General features: G+C 39.6%; 1 protein-coding gene across 1 annotated transcript in view; it reads right to left on the reverse strand.

Annotated features, from left to right (window-relative positions):
- TMEM131 (transmembrane protein 131) overlaps positions 1-19999 on the reverse strand; it is a 550079-nt gene that overhangs the window by 267953 nt on the left and 262127 nt on the right. Inside the window, 1 exon segment of the mRNA XM_053707713.1 lies at positions 237-323. Within this exon segment, the coding sequence (XP_053563688.1) occupies positions 237-323 (87 nt within the window).

Raw genomic sequence — 19999 nt, forward strand, 5'->3', positions numbered from 1 at the left:
CAAAACCAGATTGCATCCTCCAAAAAGGCAAGAAGAATTACAAGCTGTTTTTGTCCCTTATAAAAGTATGTTATAAAAGTAGAAGCATCTAGTTAAAATAATTTTTTAAAACGTAAAAGCACCTTAAAATGGATTTTCAAATGAAACTGCTATAATTTTTGGTTTTTAATATCATAATATCAGTGCATGTAACTGGTCTCTATAGAAAGTAGCCAAAAAAAATATTTCTCTCTCACCGGAAAGGAAGGTGGAAGAGCGATCTGCTTAGGGGAGCAAGTCAATGAGCCTACCGCAACGACTGCCTTTACCGGAATCGTTAGGATCTAGGAACAAAAAATGAAAGCAATTAACATGAGCTCCAATTTTACTTAAAGGGACAGTCAACCCAATAATTTTTGTTGTTTTAAAAGATAGATAATCCCTAAATTACCCATTCCCCAATGTTGCATAACCAACACTGTTATATTAAAGGGACACTGAACCCAAATTTTTTCTTTCATGATTCAGATAGAGCATGACATTTTAAGCAACTTTCTAATTTACTCCTATTATCAATTCTTTATGTTCTCTTGCTATCTTTATTTTAAAGGCAGGAATGTAGATCTTAGCAGCCAGCCCATTTAAGGTTTAGCACCATGGATAGTGCTTGCTTATTGGAGGATTACATTTACCCACCAATGAGCAAGCATAACCCAGGTTCTCAACCAAAAATGGTCCGGCTGCTATGCATCACATTCCTGCTTTTTAAATAAAGATAGAAAGAAAAATTGATAATAGGAGTAAATTAGAAAACAGAATTTATGTTTACCTGATAAATTTCTTTCTCCAACGGTGTGTCCGGTCCACGGCGTCATCCTTACTTGTGGGATATTCTCTTCCCCAACAGGAAATGGCAAAGAGCCCAGCAAAGCTGGTCACATGATCCCTCCTAGGCTCCGCCTACCCCAGTCATTCGACCGACGTTAAGGAGGAATATTTGCATAGGAGAAACCATATGGTACCGTGGTGACTGTAGTTAAAGAAAATAAATTATCAGACCTGATTAAAAAACCAGGGCGGGCCGTGGACCGGACACACCGTTGGAGAAAGAAATTTATCAGGTAAACATAAATTCTGTTTTCTCCAACATAGGTGTGTCCGGTCCACGGCGTCATCCTTACTTGTGGGAACCAATACCAAAGCTTTAGGACACGGATGAAGGGAGGGAGCAAATCAGGTCACCTAAATGGAAGGCACCACGGCTTGCAAAACCTTTCTCCCAAAAATAGCCTCAGAAGAAGCAAAAGTATCAAACTTGTAAAATTTGGTAAAAGTGTGCAGTGAAGACCAAGTCGCTGCCCTACATATCTGATCAACAGAAGCCTCGTTCTTGAAGGCCCATGTGGAAGCCACAGCCCTAGTGGAATGAGCTGTGATTCTTTCGGGAGGCTGCCGTCCGGCAGTCTCGTAAGCCAATCTGATGATGCTTTTAATCCAAAAAGAGAGAGAGGTAGAAGTTGCTTTTTGACCTCTCCTTTTACCTGAATAAACAACAAACAAGGAAGATGTTTGTCTAAAATCCTTTGTAGCATCTAAATAGAATTTTAGAGCGCGAACAACATCCAAATTGTGCAACAAACGTTCCTTCTTTGAAACTGGTTTCGGACACAGAGAAGGTACGATAATCTCCTGGTTAATGTTTTTGTTAGAAACAACTTTTGGAAGAAAACCAGGTTTAGTACGTAAAACCACCTTATCTGCATGGAACACCAGATAAGGAGAAGAACACTGCAGAGCAGATAATTCTGAAACTCTTCTAGCAGAAGAAATTGCAACTAAAAACAAAACTTTCCAAGATAATAACTTAATATCAACGGAATGTAAGGGTTCAAACGGAACCCCCTGAAGAACTGAAGAACTAAATTGAGACTCCAAGGAGGAGTCAAAGGTTTGTAAACAGGCTTGATTCTAACCAGAGCCTGAACAAAGGCTTGAACATCTGGCACAGCTGCCAGCTTTTTGTGAAGTAACACCGACAAGGCAGAAATCTGTCCCTTCAGGGAACTTGCAGATAATCCTTTTTCCAATCCTTCTTGAAGGAAGGATAGAATCCTAGGAATCTTAACCTTGTCCCAAGGGAATCCTTTAGATTCACACCAACAGATATATTTTTTCCAAATTCTGTGGTAAATCCTTCTAGTTACAGGCTTTCTGGCCTGAACAAGAGTATCGATAACAGAATCTGAGAATCCTCGCTTCGATAAAATCAAGCGTTCAATCTCCAAGCAGTCAGCTGGAGTGAAACCAGATTCGGATGTTCGAACGGACCCTGAACAAGAAGGTCTCGTCTCAAAGGTAGCTTCCAAGGTGGAGCCGATGACATATTCACCAGATCTGCATACCAAGTCCTGCGTGGCCACGCAGGAGCTATCAAGATCACCGACGCCCTCTCCTGATTGATCCTGGCTACCAGCCTGGGGATGAGAGGAAATGGCGGGAACACATAAGCTAGTTTGAAGGTCCAAGGTGCTACTAGTGCATCCACTAGAGCCGCCTTGGGATCCCTGGATCTGGCCCCGTAGCAAGGAACTTTGAAGTTCTGACGAGAGGCCATCAGATCCATGTCTGGAATGCCCCACAGGTGAGTGACTTGGGCAAAGATTTCCGGATGGAGTTCCCACTCCCCCGGATGCAATGTCTGACGACTCAGAAAATCCGCTTCCCAATTTTCCACTCCTGGGATGTGGATAGCAGACAGGTGGCAGGAGTGAGACTCCGCCCATAGAATGATTTTGGTCACTTCTTCCATCGCTAGGGAACTCCTTGTTCCCCCCTGATGGTTGATGTACGCAACAGTTGTCATGTTGTCTGATTGAAATCGTATGAACTTGGTCCTCGCTAGCTGAGGCCAAGCCTTGAGAGCATTGAATATCGCTCTCAGTTCCAGAATATTTATCGGTAGAAGAGATTCTTCCCGAGACCAAAGACCCTGAGCTTTCAGGGATCCCCAGACCGCGCCCCAGCCCATCAGACTGGCGTCGGTCGTGACAATGACCCACTCTGGTCTGCGGAATGTCATCCCTTGTGACAGGTTGTCCAGGGACAGCCACCAACGGAGTGAGTCTCTGGTCCTCTGATTTACTTGTATCTTCGGAGACAAGTCTGTATAGTCCCCATTCCACTGACTGAGCATGCACAGTTGTAATGGTCTTAGATGAATGCGCGCAAAAGGAACTATGTCCATTGCCGCTACCATCAACCCGATCACTTCCATGCACTGAGCTATGGAAGGAAGAGGAACGGAATGAAGTATCCGACAAGAGTCTAGAAGTTTTGTTTTTCTGACCTCTGTCAGAAAAATCCTCATTTCTAAGGAGTCTATAATTGTTCCCAAGAAGGGAACCCTTGTTGACGGGGATAGAGAACTCTTTTCCACGTTCACTTTCCATCCGTGAGATCTGAGAAAGGCCAGGACGATGTCCGTGTGAGCCTTTGCTTGAGGAAGGGACGACGCTTGAATCAGAATGTCGTCCAAGTAAGGTACTACCGCAACGCCCCTTGGTCGTAGCACAGCTAGAAGGGACCCTAGTACCTTTGTGAAAATCCTTGGAGCAGTGGCTAATCCGAAAGGAAGCGCCACGAACTGGTAATGTTTGTCCAGGAATGCGAACCTTAGGAACCGATGATGTTCCTTGTGGATAGGAATATGTAGATACGCATCCTTTAAATCCACCGTGGTCATGAATTGACCTTCCTGGATGGAAGGAAGAATAGTTCGAATGGTTTCCATCTTGAACGATGGAACCTTGAGAAACTTGTTTAAGATCTTGAGATCTAAGATTGGTCTGAACGTTCCCTCTTTTTTGGGAACTATGAACAGATTGGAGTAGAACCCCATCCCTTGTTCTCTTAATGGAACTGGATGAATCACTCCCATTTTTAACAGGTCTTCTACACAATGTAAGAACGCCTGTCTTTTTATGTGGTCTGAAGACAACTGAGACCTGTGGAACCTCCCCCTTGGGGGAAGTCCCTTGAATTCCAGAAGATAACCTTGGGAGACTATTTCTAGCGCCCAAGGATCCAGAACATCTCTTGCCCAAGCCTGAGCGAAGAGAGAGAGTCTGCCCCCCACCAGATCCGGTCCCGGATCGGGGGCCAACATTTCATGCTGTCTTGGTAGCAGTGGCAGGTTTCTTGGCCTGCTTTCCCTTGTTCCAGCCTTGCATTGGTCTCCAAGCTGGCTTGGCTTGAGAAGTATTACCCTCTTGCTTAGAGGACGTAGCATTTTGGGCTGGTCCGTTTTTACGAAAGGGACGAAAATTAGGTCTATTTTTTGCCTTGAAAGGCCGATCCTGAGGAAGGGCGTGGCCCTTACCCCCAGTGATATCAGAGATAATCTCTTTCAAGTCAGGGCCAAACAGCGTTTTCCCCTTGAAAGGAATGTTTAGTAGCTTGTTCTTGGAAGACGCATCAGCCGACCAAGATTTCAACCAAAGCGCTCTGCGCGCCACAATAGCAAACCCAGAATTCTTAGCCGCTAACCTAGCCAATTGCAAAGTGGCGTCTAGGGTGAAAGAATTAGCCAATTTGAGAGCATTGATTCTGTCCATAATCTCCTCATAAGGAGGAGAATCACTATCGAGCGTCTTTATCAGCTCATCGAACCAGAAACATGCGGCTGTAGCGACAGGGACAATGCATGAAATTGGTTGTAGAAGGTAACCCTGCTGAACAAACATCTTTTTAAGCAAACCTTCTAATTTTTTATCCATAGGATCTTTGAAAGCACAACTATCCTCTATGGGTATAGTGGTGCGTTTGTTTAAAGTGGAAACCGCTCCCTCGACCTTGGGGACTGTCTGCCATAAGTCCTTTCTGGGGTCGACCATAGGAAACAATTTTTTAAATATGGGGGGAGGGACGAAAGGAATACCGGGCCTTTCCCATTCTTTATTAACAATGTCCGCCACCCGCTAGGGTATAGGAAAAGCTTCTGGGAGCCCCGGCACCTCTAGGAACTTGTCCATTTTACATAGTTTCTCTGGGATGACCAACTTTTCACAATCATCCAGAGTGGATAATACCTCCTTAAGCAGAATGCGGAGATGTTCCAACTTAAATTTAAATGCAATCACATCAGGTTCAGCCTGTTGAGAAATGTTCCCTGAATCAGTAATTTCTCCCTCAGACAAAACCTCCCTGGCCCCATCAGACTGGGTTAGGGGCCCTTCAGAGATATTAATATCAGCGTCGTCATGCTCTTCAGTATCTAAAACAGAGCAGCCACGCTTACGCTGACAAGGGTTCATTTTGGCTAAAATGTTTTTGACAGAATTATCCATTACAGCCGTTAATTGTTGCATAGTAAGGAGTATTGGCGCGCTAGATGTACTAGGGGCCTCCTGAGTGGGCAAGACTCGTGTAGACGAAGGAGGGAAAGATGCAGTACCATGCTTACTCCCCTCACTTGAGGAATCATCTTGGGCATCATTGTCATTATCACATAAATCACATTTATTTAAATGAATAGGAATTCTGGCTTCCCCACATTCAGAACACAGTCTATCTGGTAGTTCAGACATGTTAAACAGGCATAAACTTGATAACAAAGTACAAAAACGTTTTAAAATAAAACCGTTACTGTCACTTTAAATTTTAAACTGAACACACTTTATTACTGCAATTGCGAAAAAACATGAAGGAATTGTTCAAAATTCACCAAATTTTCACCACAGTGTCTTAAAGCCTTAAAAGTATTGCACACCAAATTTGGAAGCTTTAACCCTTAAAATAACGGAACCGGAGCCGTTTTAAACTTTAACCCCTTTACAGTCCCTGGTATCTGCTTTGCTGAGACCCAACCAAGCCCAAAGGGGAATACGATACCAAATGACGCCTTCAGCAAGTCTTTTCTAAGTATCAGAGCTCCTCTCACATGCGACTGCATGCCATGCCTCTCAAAAACAAGTGCGCCACACCGGCGCGAAAATGAGGCTCTGCTTAAGCTTTGGGAAAGCCCCTAAGGAATAAGGTGTCTAATACAGTGCCTGCCGATATTATTATATCAAAATACCCAGATAAAATGATTCCTCAAGGCTAAATATGTGTTAATAATGAATCGATTTAGCCCAGAAACAGTCTACAGTCTTAATAAGCCCTTGTGAAGCCCTTATTTATGATCGTAATAAACATGGCTTACCGGATCCCATAGGGAAAATGACAGCTTCCAGCATTACATCGTCTTGTTAGAATGTGTCATACCTCAAGCAGCAAGAGACTGCACACTGTTCCCCCAACTGAAGTTAATTGCTCTCAACAGTCCTGTGTGGAACAGCCATGGATTTTAGTTACGGTTGCTAAAATCATTTTCCTCATACAAACAGAAATCTTCATCTCTTTTCTGTTTCTGAGTAAATAGTACATACCAGCACTATTTCAAAATAACAAACTCTTGATTGAATAATAAAAACTACAGTTAAACACTAAAAAACTCTAAGCCATCTCCGTGGAGATGTTGCCTGTACAACGGCAAAGAGAATGACTGGGGTAGGCGGAGCCTAGGAGGGATCATGTGACCAGCTTTGCTGGGCTCTTTGCCATTTCCTGTTGGGGAAGAGAATATCCCACAAGTAAGGATGACGCCGTGGACCGGACACACCTATGTTGGAGAAAGTTGTTTAAAATTGCATTCTCTATCTGAATCATGAAAGAAAACATTTGGGTTTAGTGTCCCTTTAATACAATTTTTACCTCTGTAATTACCTTGTATCTAAGCCTCTCCAGACTGCCTCCTTATTTCAGTTCTTTTGACAGACTTGCATTTTAGCCAATCAGTGCTCACTCCTCTGTAAATTCACGTGCATGAGCTCAATGTTATCTATATGAAACACATGAACTAACACCCTCTAGTGGTGAAAAACTGTCAAAATGCATTAAGATTAGAGGCTTCCTTTAAGGTCTAAGAAATAAGCATATGAACCTCCTAGGTTTAGCTTTCAACTAAGAATAAAAAGAGCACAAAGCAAAATTGGTGATAAAAGTAAATTGGAAAGTTGTCTAAAAATACATGCTCTAAGGCATGAGTTTTTGTTGGACTTGACTGTCCCTTTAAACTATATACAAATCAAAACAAGACCTATTTATAGATGGGGTTTTTTAGCCTATAGAAATAGGTCTACCAGGGCCATGGAAAGCACACCATCATTATTCCCAAACTTATCACTGACCCACTTAACAGTCATGTGATGTGCCTAGATAACAAATGACCAAGCAAGAGCATCTGTCAAAATGAAAACACAAGCGCATAAAAACAAAGCTTTACTGACACTCTGGTGCTCTTACATTTTATGTGACAAAAAAGTAATACAAACACGCTCCTTGAAGAAGTCACAAGTTTAAAAATATAGCTTTAAATGAGATTTATTTTATAGTGCTGGAAATTTGCATTAGTCCCCAATGAGTAAGAAATTGCAGTGAATGAGTAAAAAAATTTGGCTTTTTTCCCTATTGTTAACATTGAGCCGAGTAGCAAATTTTCTCCCCTGAATAGTAAACTATGGTGATATATTCCTATATAGTGAAAATTTACAAATTCTACAAATAGAAACATAACATTTAACAGATCTACATTTATACAGCTATATATTAGAAAGTAGAAAAAAAATACACAAACAACTCAAATTAGAAGCTGAGGGTTATACACTACACCCGCCCAATTAAAGGGATATGAAATCCAATTTTTTTTTCTTTCATCATTCAGACAGAGCATGCAAATTTAAAGGGACAGTTAAGTCCAAAATAAACTTTCATGATTCAAAAAGGGCATGCAATTTTAAACAACTTTCCAATTTACTTTTATCACCAATTTTGCTATGTTCTCTTGGTATTCTTAGTTGAAAGCTAAACTTAGGTCGGTTCATATGCTAATTCTTTAGACCTTGAAGGACACCTCTAATCTGAATGCATTTTGACAGTTTTTCACTACTAGAGGGCATTAGTTCATGTGTGTCATATAGATAACATTGAGCTCATGCACGTGAAGTTACCTAGGAGTCAGCACTGATTGGTTAAAATGCAAGTCTGATGAATGGGTAATGCATATCATAAAAGGGCTAATTAAGTAAAAATAGTTTGCATAAATTGTTTTAAAAAAATTGCTGGCAAGTATTTTAAAATAATTTTCAAAAATAAGCAAAATTACTTAAATAGCCATGCTATATGGAGTAGTCGGATCCACCCTCTTTTTATCAGTGTTTAGCATCAGAAACAAATTGTATTTCAAATGAGTTCACAGCAGCTTATTTGCTTCTAGGCATGATCCAGCAGATAATGAGTGTCAAAGTCTTGCATTCTATCAAAACAAAGTAGGATATAGATGCAGCCATATAAGGAATTGTGTGGGGGAGTTAGAGCTGTACAATTCAGAAACTTAAAAGAAAGAATTAATGGCGAGGCACTGCAGTATAAATCTGCAGGTAAAGTAATTAAAGTACATATTATATTTTTTTATCTATCCCAACTTGTTTTATGTCCATTTAAGCAACTTTCTAATTTACTCATATCAATTTTTATTTGTTCTCTTGGTATCTGTATTTGAAAAGCAGGAATGTAAGCTTTGGAGCTGGCCCATATTTGGTTCGCGCTTGCCGATTGGTGACTAAATCATGAAAGAAAAAATTTGGATTTAATATCCCTTTAAGTAAAAACATAATTTATGTAAGAACTTACCTGACAAATTAATTTCTTTCATGGTGGCAAGAGTTTATGAGCTAGTGACGTATGGGATATACATTCCTACCAGGAGGGGGCAAAGTTTCCCAAACCTCAAATGCCTAAAAATACACCTCTCACTTCACTCATACCTCAGTTAAACGTAGAGCCAAGTTAGTGAGGTGTAAAAGGAGTAACAGCATAAAAAAGAAGAACAGGATAAAGTGCTTTATATAAAAAAAACCATAACCCCCCAAAAATTGGGTGGGTCTAATGGACTCTTGCCACCATGAAAGAAATGAATTTATCAGGTAAGTTCTTACATAAATTATGTTTTCTTTCATATAGGTGGCAAGAGTCCATGAGCTAGTGACGTATGGGATATAATACCCAAGATATGGAAGTCTATGAGTCACTAGAGAGGGAAGGATAAAATAAAAACAGCTGAGAAATTAAATCCAAAAAAATAATTATGTTTTCTTAAAAATTCAAAAAACTTAAATCATAGGCACTAGAATCAAACCGATACAGCTGCCTGAAGAACCTTTCTACCAAAAGCTGATTCCGAAGAAGCAAAAACATCAAAATGGTAAAATTTAGTAAGTGTATGCAAAGAAAACCAAGTGGCTGCTTTGCAGATTTGATCAACTGAAGCCTCATTCTTGAAAGCCCAAGATGTGGCAACTGATTTTGTAGAATGAGCTGTAATTCTCTGAGGTGGAGACTGCACTGCCTCCAAATAAGCTTTGTGAATCAGAAGTTTCAAACAAAATGCCAAAAGAAATGGCAGAGGCTTTCTGACCTTTTCTGGAAGTCTTTCTGAAATCTTTAGAAGCTTAAACATAATATTTCAAAGCTCTTACCTCATCCAAAGAATGTAAAGACCTTTCAAGAGCATTCTTAGAATTAGGACACAAGGAAGGACCAATCATTTCCCTAATGATGTTAGAATTCATAACTTTAGGCTAAAATGTAAACGAAGTCCACAAAACAGCTGAATCTTGATGGAAAATCAAACTCGCAAGAGAAAGCAAACAAATCAGAAACACTTCTAACAGAAGAGATAGCCAAGAGAAATAACACTTTCCAAGAAAGTAATTTATGTCCAAAGAATGCATAGGCTCAGAAGCAGGAGCCTGCAAAGTCTTTAATACCAAATTTAGACGCCAAGGAGGAGAGATAGATTTAATAACAGGTTTGATACGAGTCAAAGTCTGTATGAAACACTGAACATCAGGAAGATTAGCAATCTTTCTGTGAAATAAAACAGAAAGAGCAGAGATTTGTCCTTTCAAAGTATTGGCAGACAAACCTTTATCCAAACCACCCTGAAGAAATTGTAGAATCCAAGAATAATCATGAGTGGAACACCATGAAATATAGGTTTTCTAAACCTTGTGATATATTTTCCTTGAAACAGGCTTACGAGCCTGTATCATAGTGTTAATCACAGAGTCAGAGAAACCTCTATGACTAAGGACTAAGCATTCAATTTCCATGCCTTCAAATTTAGAGATTTGAGATCCGGATGGAATAAAGGGCCTTGAGACAGAAGGTCTGGTCTTAGAGGAAGTGACAAAGGTTGGCAAACTGGACATTTGGACAAGGTCTGCATATCAGAACCTGTGAGGCCATGCTGGGTCTATCAGAAACACATAAGATTGTTCCATTAAGATCTTTGAGATCACTCCCAGAGGTGAAACAACGGTAAGTAGGTTGGTAAAACCATGGAACTGCTAGAGCATTCATCAATTCTGCCTGAGGATCCCTGGACCTGGAGAGGTATCTGGGAAGTTTCTTGTTTAGACAAGAGGCCATCAGATCTATGTCTGGAAGACCCCACATCTGCACATCTGGATGGAAAAACCACTCCCCGGAAGTAGAATCTGACAGCTGAGATAATCTGCTTCCAAATTGTCTACACCTGGTATATGAATCGCAGTGATTAGAAAAGAGTTGTATTCAGCCCAAGAAAGAATTAGAGACACTTCTTTCATTGCTAGGGGGCTGTGAGTTCCCTCCTTGATGATTGACATAACGGATGTTACATTGTCTGTTTGAAACTGAATATACGGTTCTCTCTTTAATAGAGGCCAAGCCTGAAGAGTTCTGAAAATAGCACTGAGTTCTAATATTGATTGGTAACTTCGCCTCTCGAGGATTCCAAACTCCTTGTGCTGTCAGAGACCCACAGACAGCTCCCCTCTGAGACTTGCATCTGTTGTGATCACAGTCCAGGTAGGATGAACAAATAAGGCCCCTTGAACAATAAGGTGATGGTTTAACCACCAAGTCAGAGAGAGTTAAATGTTGTGATTTAAGTATATCAGTTGTGATATCGGAGTATAATCCCTGCACCATTGGTGCAACATGCAAAGCTGTAGAGGTCTCATATGAAAATAAACAAAAAGCATTGCGTCCGAAGCTGCAATCAAGAGACCTAATGCACATAGCCATTGAAGGGAATGATAAGAGACTGAAGGTTTAGACAAGTTGAAACTAATCTCAAACGTCTCTGTTCTGTAAGAAATAGAGTCATGGACACTGAATCTATCTGGAAACCTAAAAAGGTGACCTTTGTCTGAGAAATTAAGAAAAACTTTGGCAAATTGATCCTCCAAACACGTCTTTGAAGAAACAACAGAAATTGTTTTGTGTGAGATTCTCTAAATGAAAAGATTGAATTAATACCAATATATCGTCCAAATAAGGAAACACCGCAATACCCTGCTCTCTGATTACAGATAGAAGGGCATCTAAAACCATTAAGAATATTCTTGGTGCTGTTGCAAGGCCAAACAGAAGAGCAACAAATTGGTAATGCTTTTTTAGAAAAGAGAATCTCAGAAAACGATAGTGATCTGGATGAATCAAATTGTGAAGGTAAGCATCCTGTAAGTCTATCGTGGACAGTGACCTTGCTTAACAAAAGACAGAAAAGTCCTTATAGTCACCATCTTGAAAATTGGGACTCTTTAAAGTTTTGAGATCCAAAATTGGTCTGAAAGTATTTTCCTTCTTTGGTACAAAGAATAGATTTGAATAAAAAAAACAATCCTTGGTTCCTGCTGTGAAACCGGGATAATTACCCCTGAAAGTTCTAGATCTGAAACACATTTCAGAAAGACTTGAGCTTTTACTGGGTTTTTTGTTACATGGGTAAGAAAGAATCTTCCCAAAGGAGGTCTTATTCTGAATCTTATTCAACACCTCTGAGAAATTATATTATGAATCCACTGATTTTGGACATAGTCTGTCCAAACTCTTTGAAATAGCTTTAATCTGCCCCTACCAGAAAAACTGGCTTGAGGGCCGCACCTTCATGTAGGTTTAGGGGCAGGATTTGGTTTCTTATAAGGCTTGGATTTATTACAATTTGGAGATGGTCACCAATTAGAGCCAGAGGCCTTAGGGGAAGGAGTGGTTTTCTGTTCTCTATTCTGATGAAAGGAACGAAAACAATTGGGAACTTTAAATTCACCCTTAGATTTCTTCTCTTGGGGCAGAAAAAACTCACTTACCCCCAGTAACGGTGGGGATAATAGAATCCAATTGTGAAACAAAAAGATTTTTTGTATTTTGAGATTGAGGCGCAGGTCCTAATGTTCTTCTTCTTCTTCGATGAACAAAAACTTCCAATAATAACTGAGGATGAGAAAACTTCACTTTTGTGTGTGTGTAGATAAACTTAATAAAATGAGTGCAATATACTCACTCCGATAAAATCAGAATCCAGCTCCTTGCAAAGCAATTCCTCCGACCCTTCAATGTACTGAGAGTGGAAAACTTATTTTGTGTAATATTGGTCCTCTTCGGGGTAATCTTCTTAGATGGATATCACTGAAAGGAGTAAAGCTTTCACTGTTATGTGTTATATCCAATTGTGTATAAAAAGTGCAAAATACTAATTCCGATAAAATCGGAACCCTGCTCCTCCCGATGGATGTTTAGCAGTTTCCAAAAAAGCAGCAAAATATTTGTCACCAAAATACAAAGATTTTATTAAAACAAGTCTCAGAAAGACAGATATAAAATTAGCACTTATATCGTGGCAGCAATTTTTGTTTTAATGCTCTTGAAAAAGACGATATAATCGTTGAAACGCGTAGAACTAATTTTACTTTCCAATTGTCTTTGATTAGCAATCAACTAAATTTAGTGGACTCAGCTGACTGCCCTGCCTGCATATATTTCACACTAGTTTGGGCTGTGCATTGCTATAACAACATATGTTCACATTTTCAAAGTGAACAGTTTATAAGTGAGGCATTAACAATAGAATTATAAAAGAATTGGACAAGGATTGGGCAAGGGGCAAGACACAAGGCAAGTACTTTTGTAAAATTATGTTTCATATCCCTTTTTTTTCTTATGCAATTGCCTCCTTGGCTAAAGCCTGCCGCTTCCACCTTAAAAACCATCTCTAAAATAAGACACTTCCTTACACAAGACACAACTAAGATTGTAATCCACCCGCTCATTCTTTCCCGCCTCGATTACTGCAACTCTGTCCTCTCTGGTCTCCCCACCTACCGCCTAGCTCCTTTACAATCCATAATGAATGCCTCTGCAATACTCATCTTCCTTACACGTCGCTCTTCATCTGCTGCACCTCTCTGCCAATCCCTTCATTGGCTTCCTCTTTCCTCTAGGATCAAACACAAAATTCTCACTCTGACATACAAAGCCCTCAACTGCACTGCTCCCCCCATATCTCAGACCTTGTCTCCAGATACTCTCCCTCCTGTCCCCTTCGCTCTGCTCATGACCTCCTAACTCTCCTCATCTCTGGTTACCTCATCAAACTCCCGTTTACAGGACTTCTCCAGACTGGCTCCCATCTTGTGGAACTCTCTGCCTCGCTCCACAAGACTCTCCCCTAGTTTTGAAAGCTTCAAGCGCTCCCTAAAGACTCTAGTGTTCAGGGATGCATACAACCTATGCTAACCTTACTTTATACCAGTCCCCCTCCTACATTGCTATCCCCTGAACCCTCTTAGCATGTAAGTCTAAGAGTCCAGCTGTTTGTAGATCACCTTCTTAAGAGCTGACTACAACAGTGCAACTCTTGGCAAGGCCCCCTACCCATTTGAGTCCTATAATTGTTTTGTTGTACTCCCCCTTTGTTTATAGCGCAGCGGAATCTGTTGGCGCTCTACAAATAACCGATAATAATAATAATATATCCGTCTTTCTAAGACTTGTTTTTAAAGGAAGTTTCTAAAACTTCCTTTAAGAGAGAGCAAATATATTCTAACTTAAATAAAAAAGAAGATTTGTCTATATCAGTCTTTGACGTGGCATCCTCTGAATCAGAGGCAACCCCATCAGTAGAGGATACATCAGTATGCTGAAGGTCAGAACTTAATTCACTAAAATAGCATCATCACATGCGCGACATGCAAAGCTGTAATGGATTTCTAATACACCGATCACTCTAAAAAGCAGGTAATAATTTTGATTGTATATACAAAAAAACTAAATATAACTAAATAAAGCCTAATGGATACTTCTATTATAGCTGCATAAAATGTGATTATCAACATTCCATGAGATTAACATAATACTTAGTATCCTAATTTATAAATAAATTACTAGCTCCTAAATCCCCTGTATGTTTCACAGACTCTACCAACCTTGACAAATATTTAGCCACAAATAAAGTCGCTAAAAAAGAGCAGTGAATTACTGACTAAAGGCCTGTATACAAACAATATATAACAAATTTAGTTAAAAAGTGCCCAATCCATAGCTGAGAGTGTCTTATATAATAAAAGTATATACTTACCGTGTAAGACACCCATCCACATATAGCAGACAGCCAAACCAGTAATGAAATATATCATCAGAGGTAATGGTACAAGAGTATATTGTCGATCAATAAAGGGAGGCAGCAGATGAATCCCTGCGACCTATTTAAAGAGAGCCTTATGAATAGATTTCCCATAGGCGAAAACATGGTATCATCAGGCAATACTCCCTTCACGTCCCTCAGACTAACACTGTACTTAGAGATGAAATGGGCTTCAATATGCTAAAGAGCGCCTTTCACAGAAGAAATCAAGCACATCCTGCTTCACCACCTCCTAAGGAGGCAAAGTTTGTAAAACTGAGGTATGAGTGAGGTGGGAGGTGTATTTATAGGCATTTGAGGTTTGGGAAAGATTGCCCCCTCCTGGTAGGAATGTATATCCCATATAAAGAAAGCATAATTTATGTAAGAACTTACCTGATAAATTCAAAGTTTCCCAAACCTCAAAATGCCTATAAATACACCCCTCACTACACCCACAATTCAGTTGAATGAATAGCCAAGTAGTGGGGTGAAAAAATAAAGAGTAAAAAAGCATACAAAAAGAGGAACTGGAAATATAATTGTGCTTTTTATACAAAAATCATAACCACCATAAGAAGGGTGGGCCTCATGGACTCTTGCCAATATGAAAGAAATTAATCAGGTAAGTTCTTACATAAATTATGTTTTCTTCCATGTAATTGGTAAGAAAACAATTTCATTATGTCCTCGTCCATGAGCTAGTGACGTATGGGATAGAAATACCCAAGATGTGGGAGACCACAGAAGAGTCACTAGAAAGGGAGGGATAAAATAAAAACAGCTATTTCCACTGAAATGATTAAATCCACAAAAAAATAAGTCTCTTATAAAAATAACTTTTCTACCAAATACTGTTTCAGAAGAAGCAAATACATCAAAATTGTAAAATTTAGTAAATGTATGCAAAGAAGTCCAAGTTGCTGCTTTGCAAATCTGATCAACTGAAGCTTCATTCTTAAAAGCCCAAGAAGTGGCGACTGATCTAGTAGAATGAGCTGTAATTCTCTGAGGAGGAGACTAGAAGTCTTCCTAAAATCTTTAGTAGCTTCGACATAATATTTCAAAGTTCTTACAACATCCAAAGAATGTAAAGATCTTTCAAGAGTATTCTTGGGATTAGGACACAAGAAAGGAACATCAATTTCCCTACTAATGTTGTTTGAATTCAAAACCTTAGGAAGAAATTTAAACTAAGTCCGCAAAACAGCCTTATCTTGATGGAAAATCAGAAAAGGAGGTTCACAAGAGAGAGCAGACAATTCAGAAACTCTTCTAGCTGAAGAGATACCCAAAAGAAACAACACTTTCCAAGAAAGTGGTTTAATATCCAAATAATGCATAGGCTCAAAAGGAGGAGCCTGCAAAGCCTTCAAAACCAGAGAGATTGATTTAACAACAGGCTTGATATGGACCAAAGCCTGAACAAAACAGTGAATATCAGGAAGTTTAGCAATCTTTCTATGACATAAAACAGAAAGCAGAGATTTGTCCCTTGAAAGTACTTGCAGACAAACCTTTATCCAAACTGAAGAAACTGTAAAATTCTAGAAATCCTAAAAAATGCCAAGAGAATTTATGAGAAAAACACCATGAAATATAGGTTTTCCAAACCCATTAATAAATCTTCCTTAAAACAGACTTACGACCCTGTAGAATAGTATTAATCACTGAGTCAGAGAAACCTCTATGACTAAGTACTAAGCGTTCAATATCCATACCGTCAACTTTAGCGATTTGAGATTCTGATGGAAAAATGGTCCTTGAAACAAAAGGTCCGGCCTTAAAGGAAGTTGCCAAGGTTGGCAACTGGACATCCGGACAAGATTCACATACCAAAACCTGTGAGGCCATGCTGGTGCTATCAGAAACACATGCGATTGTTACAATATGATCTTGGAGATCACCCTTGGAAGAAGAACTAGAGGCGGAACAATTTAAGCAGGTTGGTAAAACCAAGAAACTGCTAACGCATCCACCATCTCCGCCTGAGGATCCCTGGGAAGCTTCTTGTTTAGATGGGAAGCCATCAGACCCCACATCTGTACAATCTGACAAAATACATCTGTATGGAGAGACCACTCCCCTGGATGTAAAGACTGAGATAATCCGCTTCCCAATTGTCTACACCTGGGATATGTGTCGCAGAAATTAGACAGGAGTTGGATTCCACCCAAGAAAGTATCCGAGATGCTTCTTTCATCGCTAAAGGACTGCGAGTCCCCCCTTGATGATTGACATATGCCACAGTGGTAATATTGTCTGTCTGAAAAGGAATGAATGATTCTCTCTTTAATAGCAGACAAGCCTGAAGAGCCCAGAAAATAGCACAAAGTTCTACAATATTTATTGGAAACCTCGCCTCTTGATTATTCTAAACTGCTTGTGCTGTCAGAGACCCCCAGACAGCCCCCCAACCTGTGAGACTTGCATATGTTGAAATCACAGTCCAGGCAGGACGAACAAAAGAGGCCCCTTTAATAATCCGATGATGGTCTAACCACCAGGACAGAGAGAGTTGAATGTTGGGATTTAAGTATATCAACTGTGATATCCGAGTATAATCCCTGCACAATTGATTCAGCATGGAAAGCTGCAGAGGTCTCATATGAAAACGAGCAAAGGGGATCGCGTCCGATGCTGCAGTCATGAGAAATAAAACTTCAATGCACATAGCCACTGAAGGGAATGATCAAGACAGAAGGTTTCGACAGGCAGAAACCAATTTCATTCCTCTCTTGTCTGTTAAAGACAGAGTCATGGATACTGAATCTATCTGGAAACCCAAAAAGGTGACCCTTGTCTGAGGAATCAAGGAACTCTTCGGTAAATTGATCCTCCAACCATGTCTTTGAAGAAACAACAAAAGTTGATTCGTGTGAGATTATGCTAAAAGAAAAGATTGAGCCAGTACCAAGATATCGTCCAAATAAGGAAACACCTCAATACCCTGCTCTCTGATTACAGATAGAAGGGCACTGAGAACCTTCGAAAAGATTCTTGGAGCTGTTGCTAGGCCAAATGGAAGAGCAATAAACTGGTAACGCTTGTCTAGGAAAGAGAATCTCAGAAACCGATAGTGGTCTGGATGAATTGGAATATGAAGATACGCATCCTGTAAGTCCATTGAGGACATTTAATGACCTTGCTGAACAAAAGGCAGAATAGTCCTTATAGTCACCATCTTGAAATTTGGGACTCTTACAAAATGATTCAAAAACTTCAGATCCAGAACTGGTCTGAAAGAATTTTCCTTCTTTGGGACAATGAATAGATTTGTATAAAAACCCAGACCCTGTTCCAGAATTGGAACTAGTACAATTACTCCTGAAAGCTCTAGATCTGAAACACACTTCAGAAAAGCCTGAGCTTTTCACAGGATTTGTTGGAATGTGAGAGAGAAAAAAATCTTCTCACAGGAGGTCTTATTCTGAAACCTATTCGATACCCCTGAGAGACAATATTCTGAATCCAATGATTCTGAATGGTACCTGCCCAAACGTCTTGAAATAATTTCAATCTGCCCCCCACCAGCAGAACTGGATCAAGGGCCGCACCTTCATGCAGTCTTGGGGGCTGGCTTTGGTTTTTTGTAAGGCTTGGGATTTATTCCAACTTGAGGATGGCTTCAAATTGGAGCCAGAGTCTTTAGGGGAAGGAGTGGTTTTTTGTTCTCTATTCTGACAAAAGGAACGAAACCGATTAGAAGCTTTAGATTTGCCTTTAGACTTTTTATCTTGAGGCAAAAAGCTCCCTTTCCCCCACTAATTGTGGAAGTAATAGAATCCAACTGGGAACCAAACAAATTATTACCCTGGAATGATAGAGATAGTAACCTAGATTTAGATACCATGCCAGCATTCCATGATTTGAGCCATAAAGCTCTTCTAACCGAGTATGATAATAAAATGTATTTAATTTATTTATTTATTTAAAAATTTAAATTTATTTATTCTAATAAATACATTTTATTATCATACTTGGATATTTTAATACTCCTTTTTTTGCTTAGAGAAGTGAACTACTCTCCTATTGTGGTTATTACACTCCCAGCAGTCTTTTTAAAAACTGTTTGCAGCTCTCACGGCGCAATCCGATTTTTGGCTTCTTACCAGAACTATTCCAACAGCCACATTCAGACAGAGGGAGCCTGTGTTCCTGTTGTGGAGAATAAACAGTCGGACCTGTTACCGACCAACCACATCTGCTCTCAGCGTAAAACGTCAGCCTGCCTGTTTGCACTTCTTATATTAAGAGTGCCACTATCCTTGTGAGTACCTGTTCACCTGTTTCATGTCACTGTGCTCCACAAATGTTTTGAGTTATCCACACCATGAGGCGCTTTCTTTTTGTTTCCACTATCTAGATCCACTGATTCACCATCGGCCTCAAGAAAAGCAGCCCATATCCACATATACTTTCTAAAAGCGGACTTTGCTTGCCTTATCACGAATTGCTGTCACATTTACACAGTGAATTTAATTTTGTCTGAATTTCCCTGCTAAAACCATTTTCTTTGTTGCTGTTTTTTTTATATTTTTTGTCTTTATGGGAAGTCATTATATATTATTTTTATATATATATTATTTGCTTGATATAATATTTACTTTTATATTGTCACTTGTCACGTCTATATTTACATTGATAGCACACATTTTTATTCATTGTTACCAATTGGTTTTATTCTCCCCCCACTCTTTTTCTATTTATTAGCGCACCCTATTCCTATGCTCTCTGTATAGTTTTTAATTGTATATAAGAGTATATCGTCGATCTATAAAGGGAGGTAGGAGATGAATCCCTACGACCGATAACAGAGAACCCTTGAAAAGACTTCCCACAAGGAAAACCATAAAATGAAATAGGCGAAACTCTCTTCATATCCCTCTGACAAACACTGTACTCTGAGAGGAATTGGGCTTCAGAATACTTAGAAGCGCTTATCACAGAAGAAATCATAAAAATTAAGCACAAACTTACTTCACCACCTCCATAGGAGGCAAAGTTTGTAAAACTGAATTGTGGGTGTGGAGATGGGTGTATTTATAGGCATTTTGAGGTTTGGGAAACTTTGCCCCTCCTGGTAGGATTGTATATCCCATACGTCACTAGCTCATGAAAGAAATATATATTTACATCTGCTAATTGGCTCACACATGGTTATCATCAAAATTCAGAGCTGATGAACACTAGACGTGCATTCAGCCTTTTGTTTACTAAACTAATGCCAAATTATGGCTTTGGATAGTGTAATTCGGCACCAAAATGTTTTGTGTGAAAGGGCAACACACTAAGATATGCTAGTAAATAAGGCCCTGAAAAGCGACAAATGCCACTACTCAAGACCTTATTCAGCATTAATTTTGCAAACAAATCAACACATTTTGGAAAAACCGATAATGCAAATATGTACTTATGTATAAACTATTTAGCTGGCAAAACAAGTTATTAATTGGAAGCATATTAAGGGAAAAT

This window comes from Bombina bombina, chromosome 3 (assembly GCF_027579735.1).
Source record: "Bombina bombina isolate aBomBom1 chromosome 3, aBomBom1.pri, whole genome shotgun sequence".
NCBI lineage: Eukaryota > Metazoa > Chordata > Amphibia > Anura > Bombinatoridae > Bombina > Bombina bombina.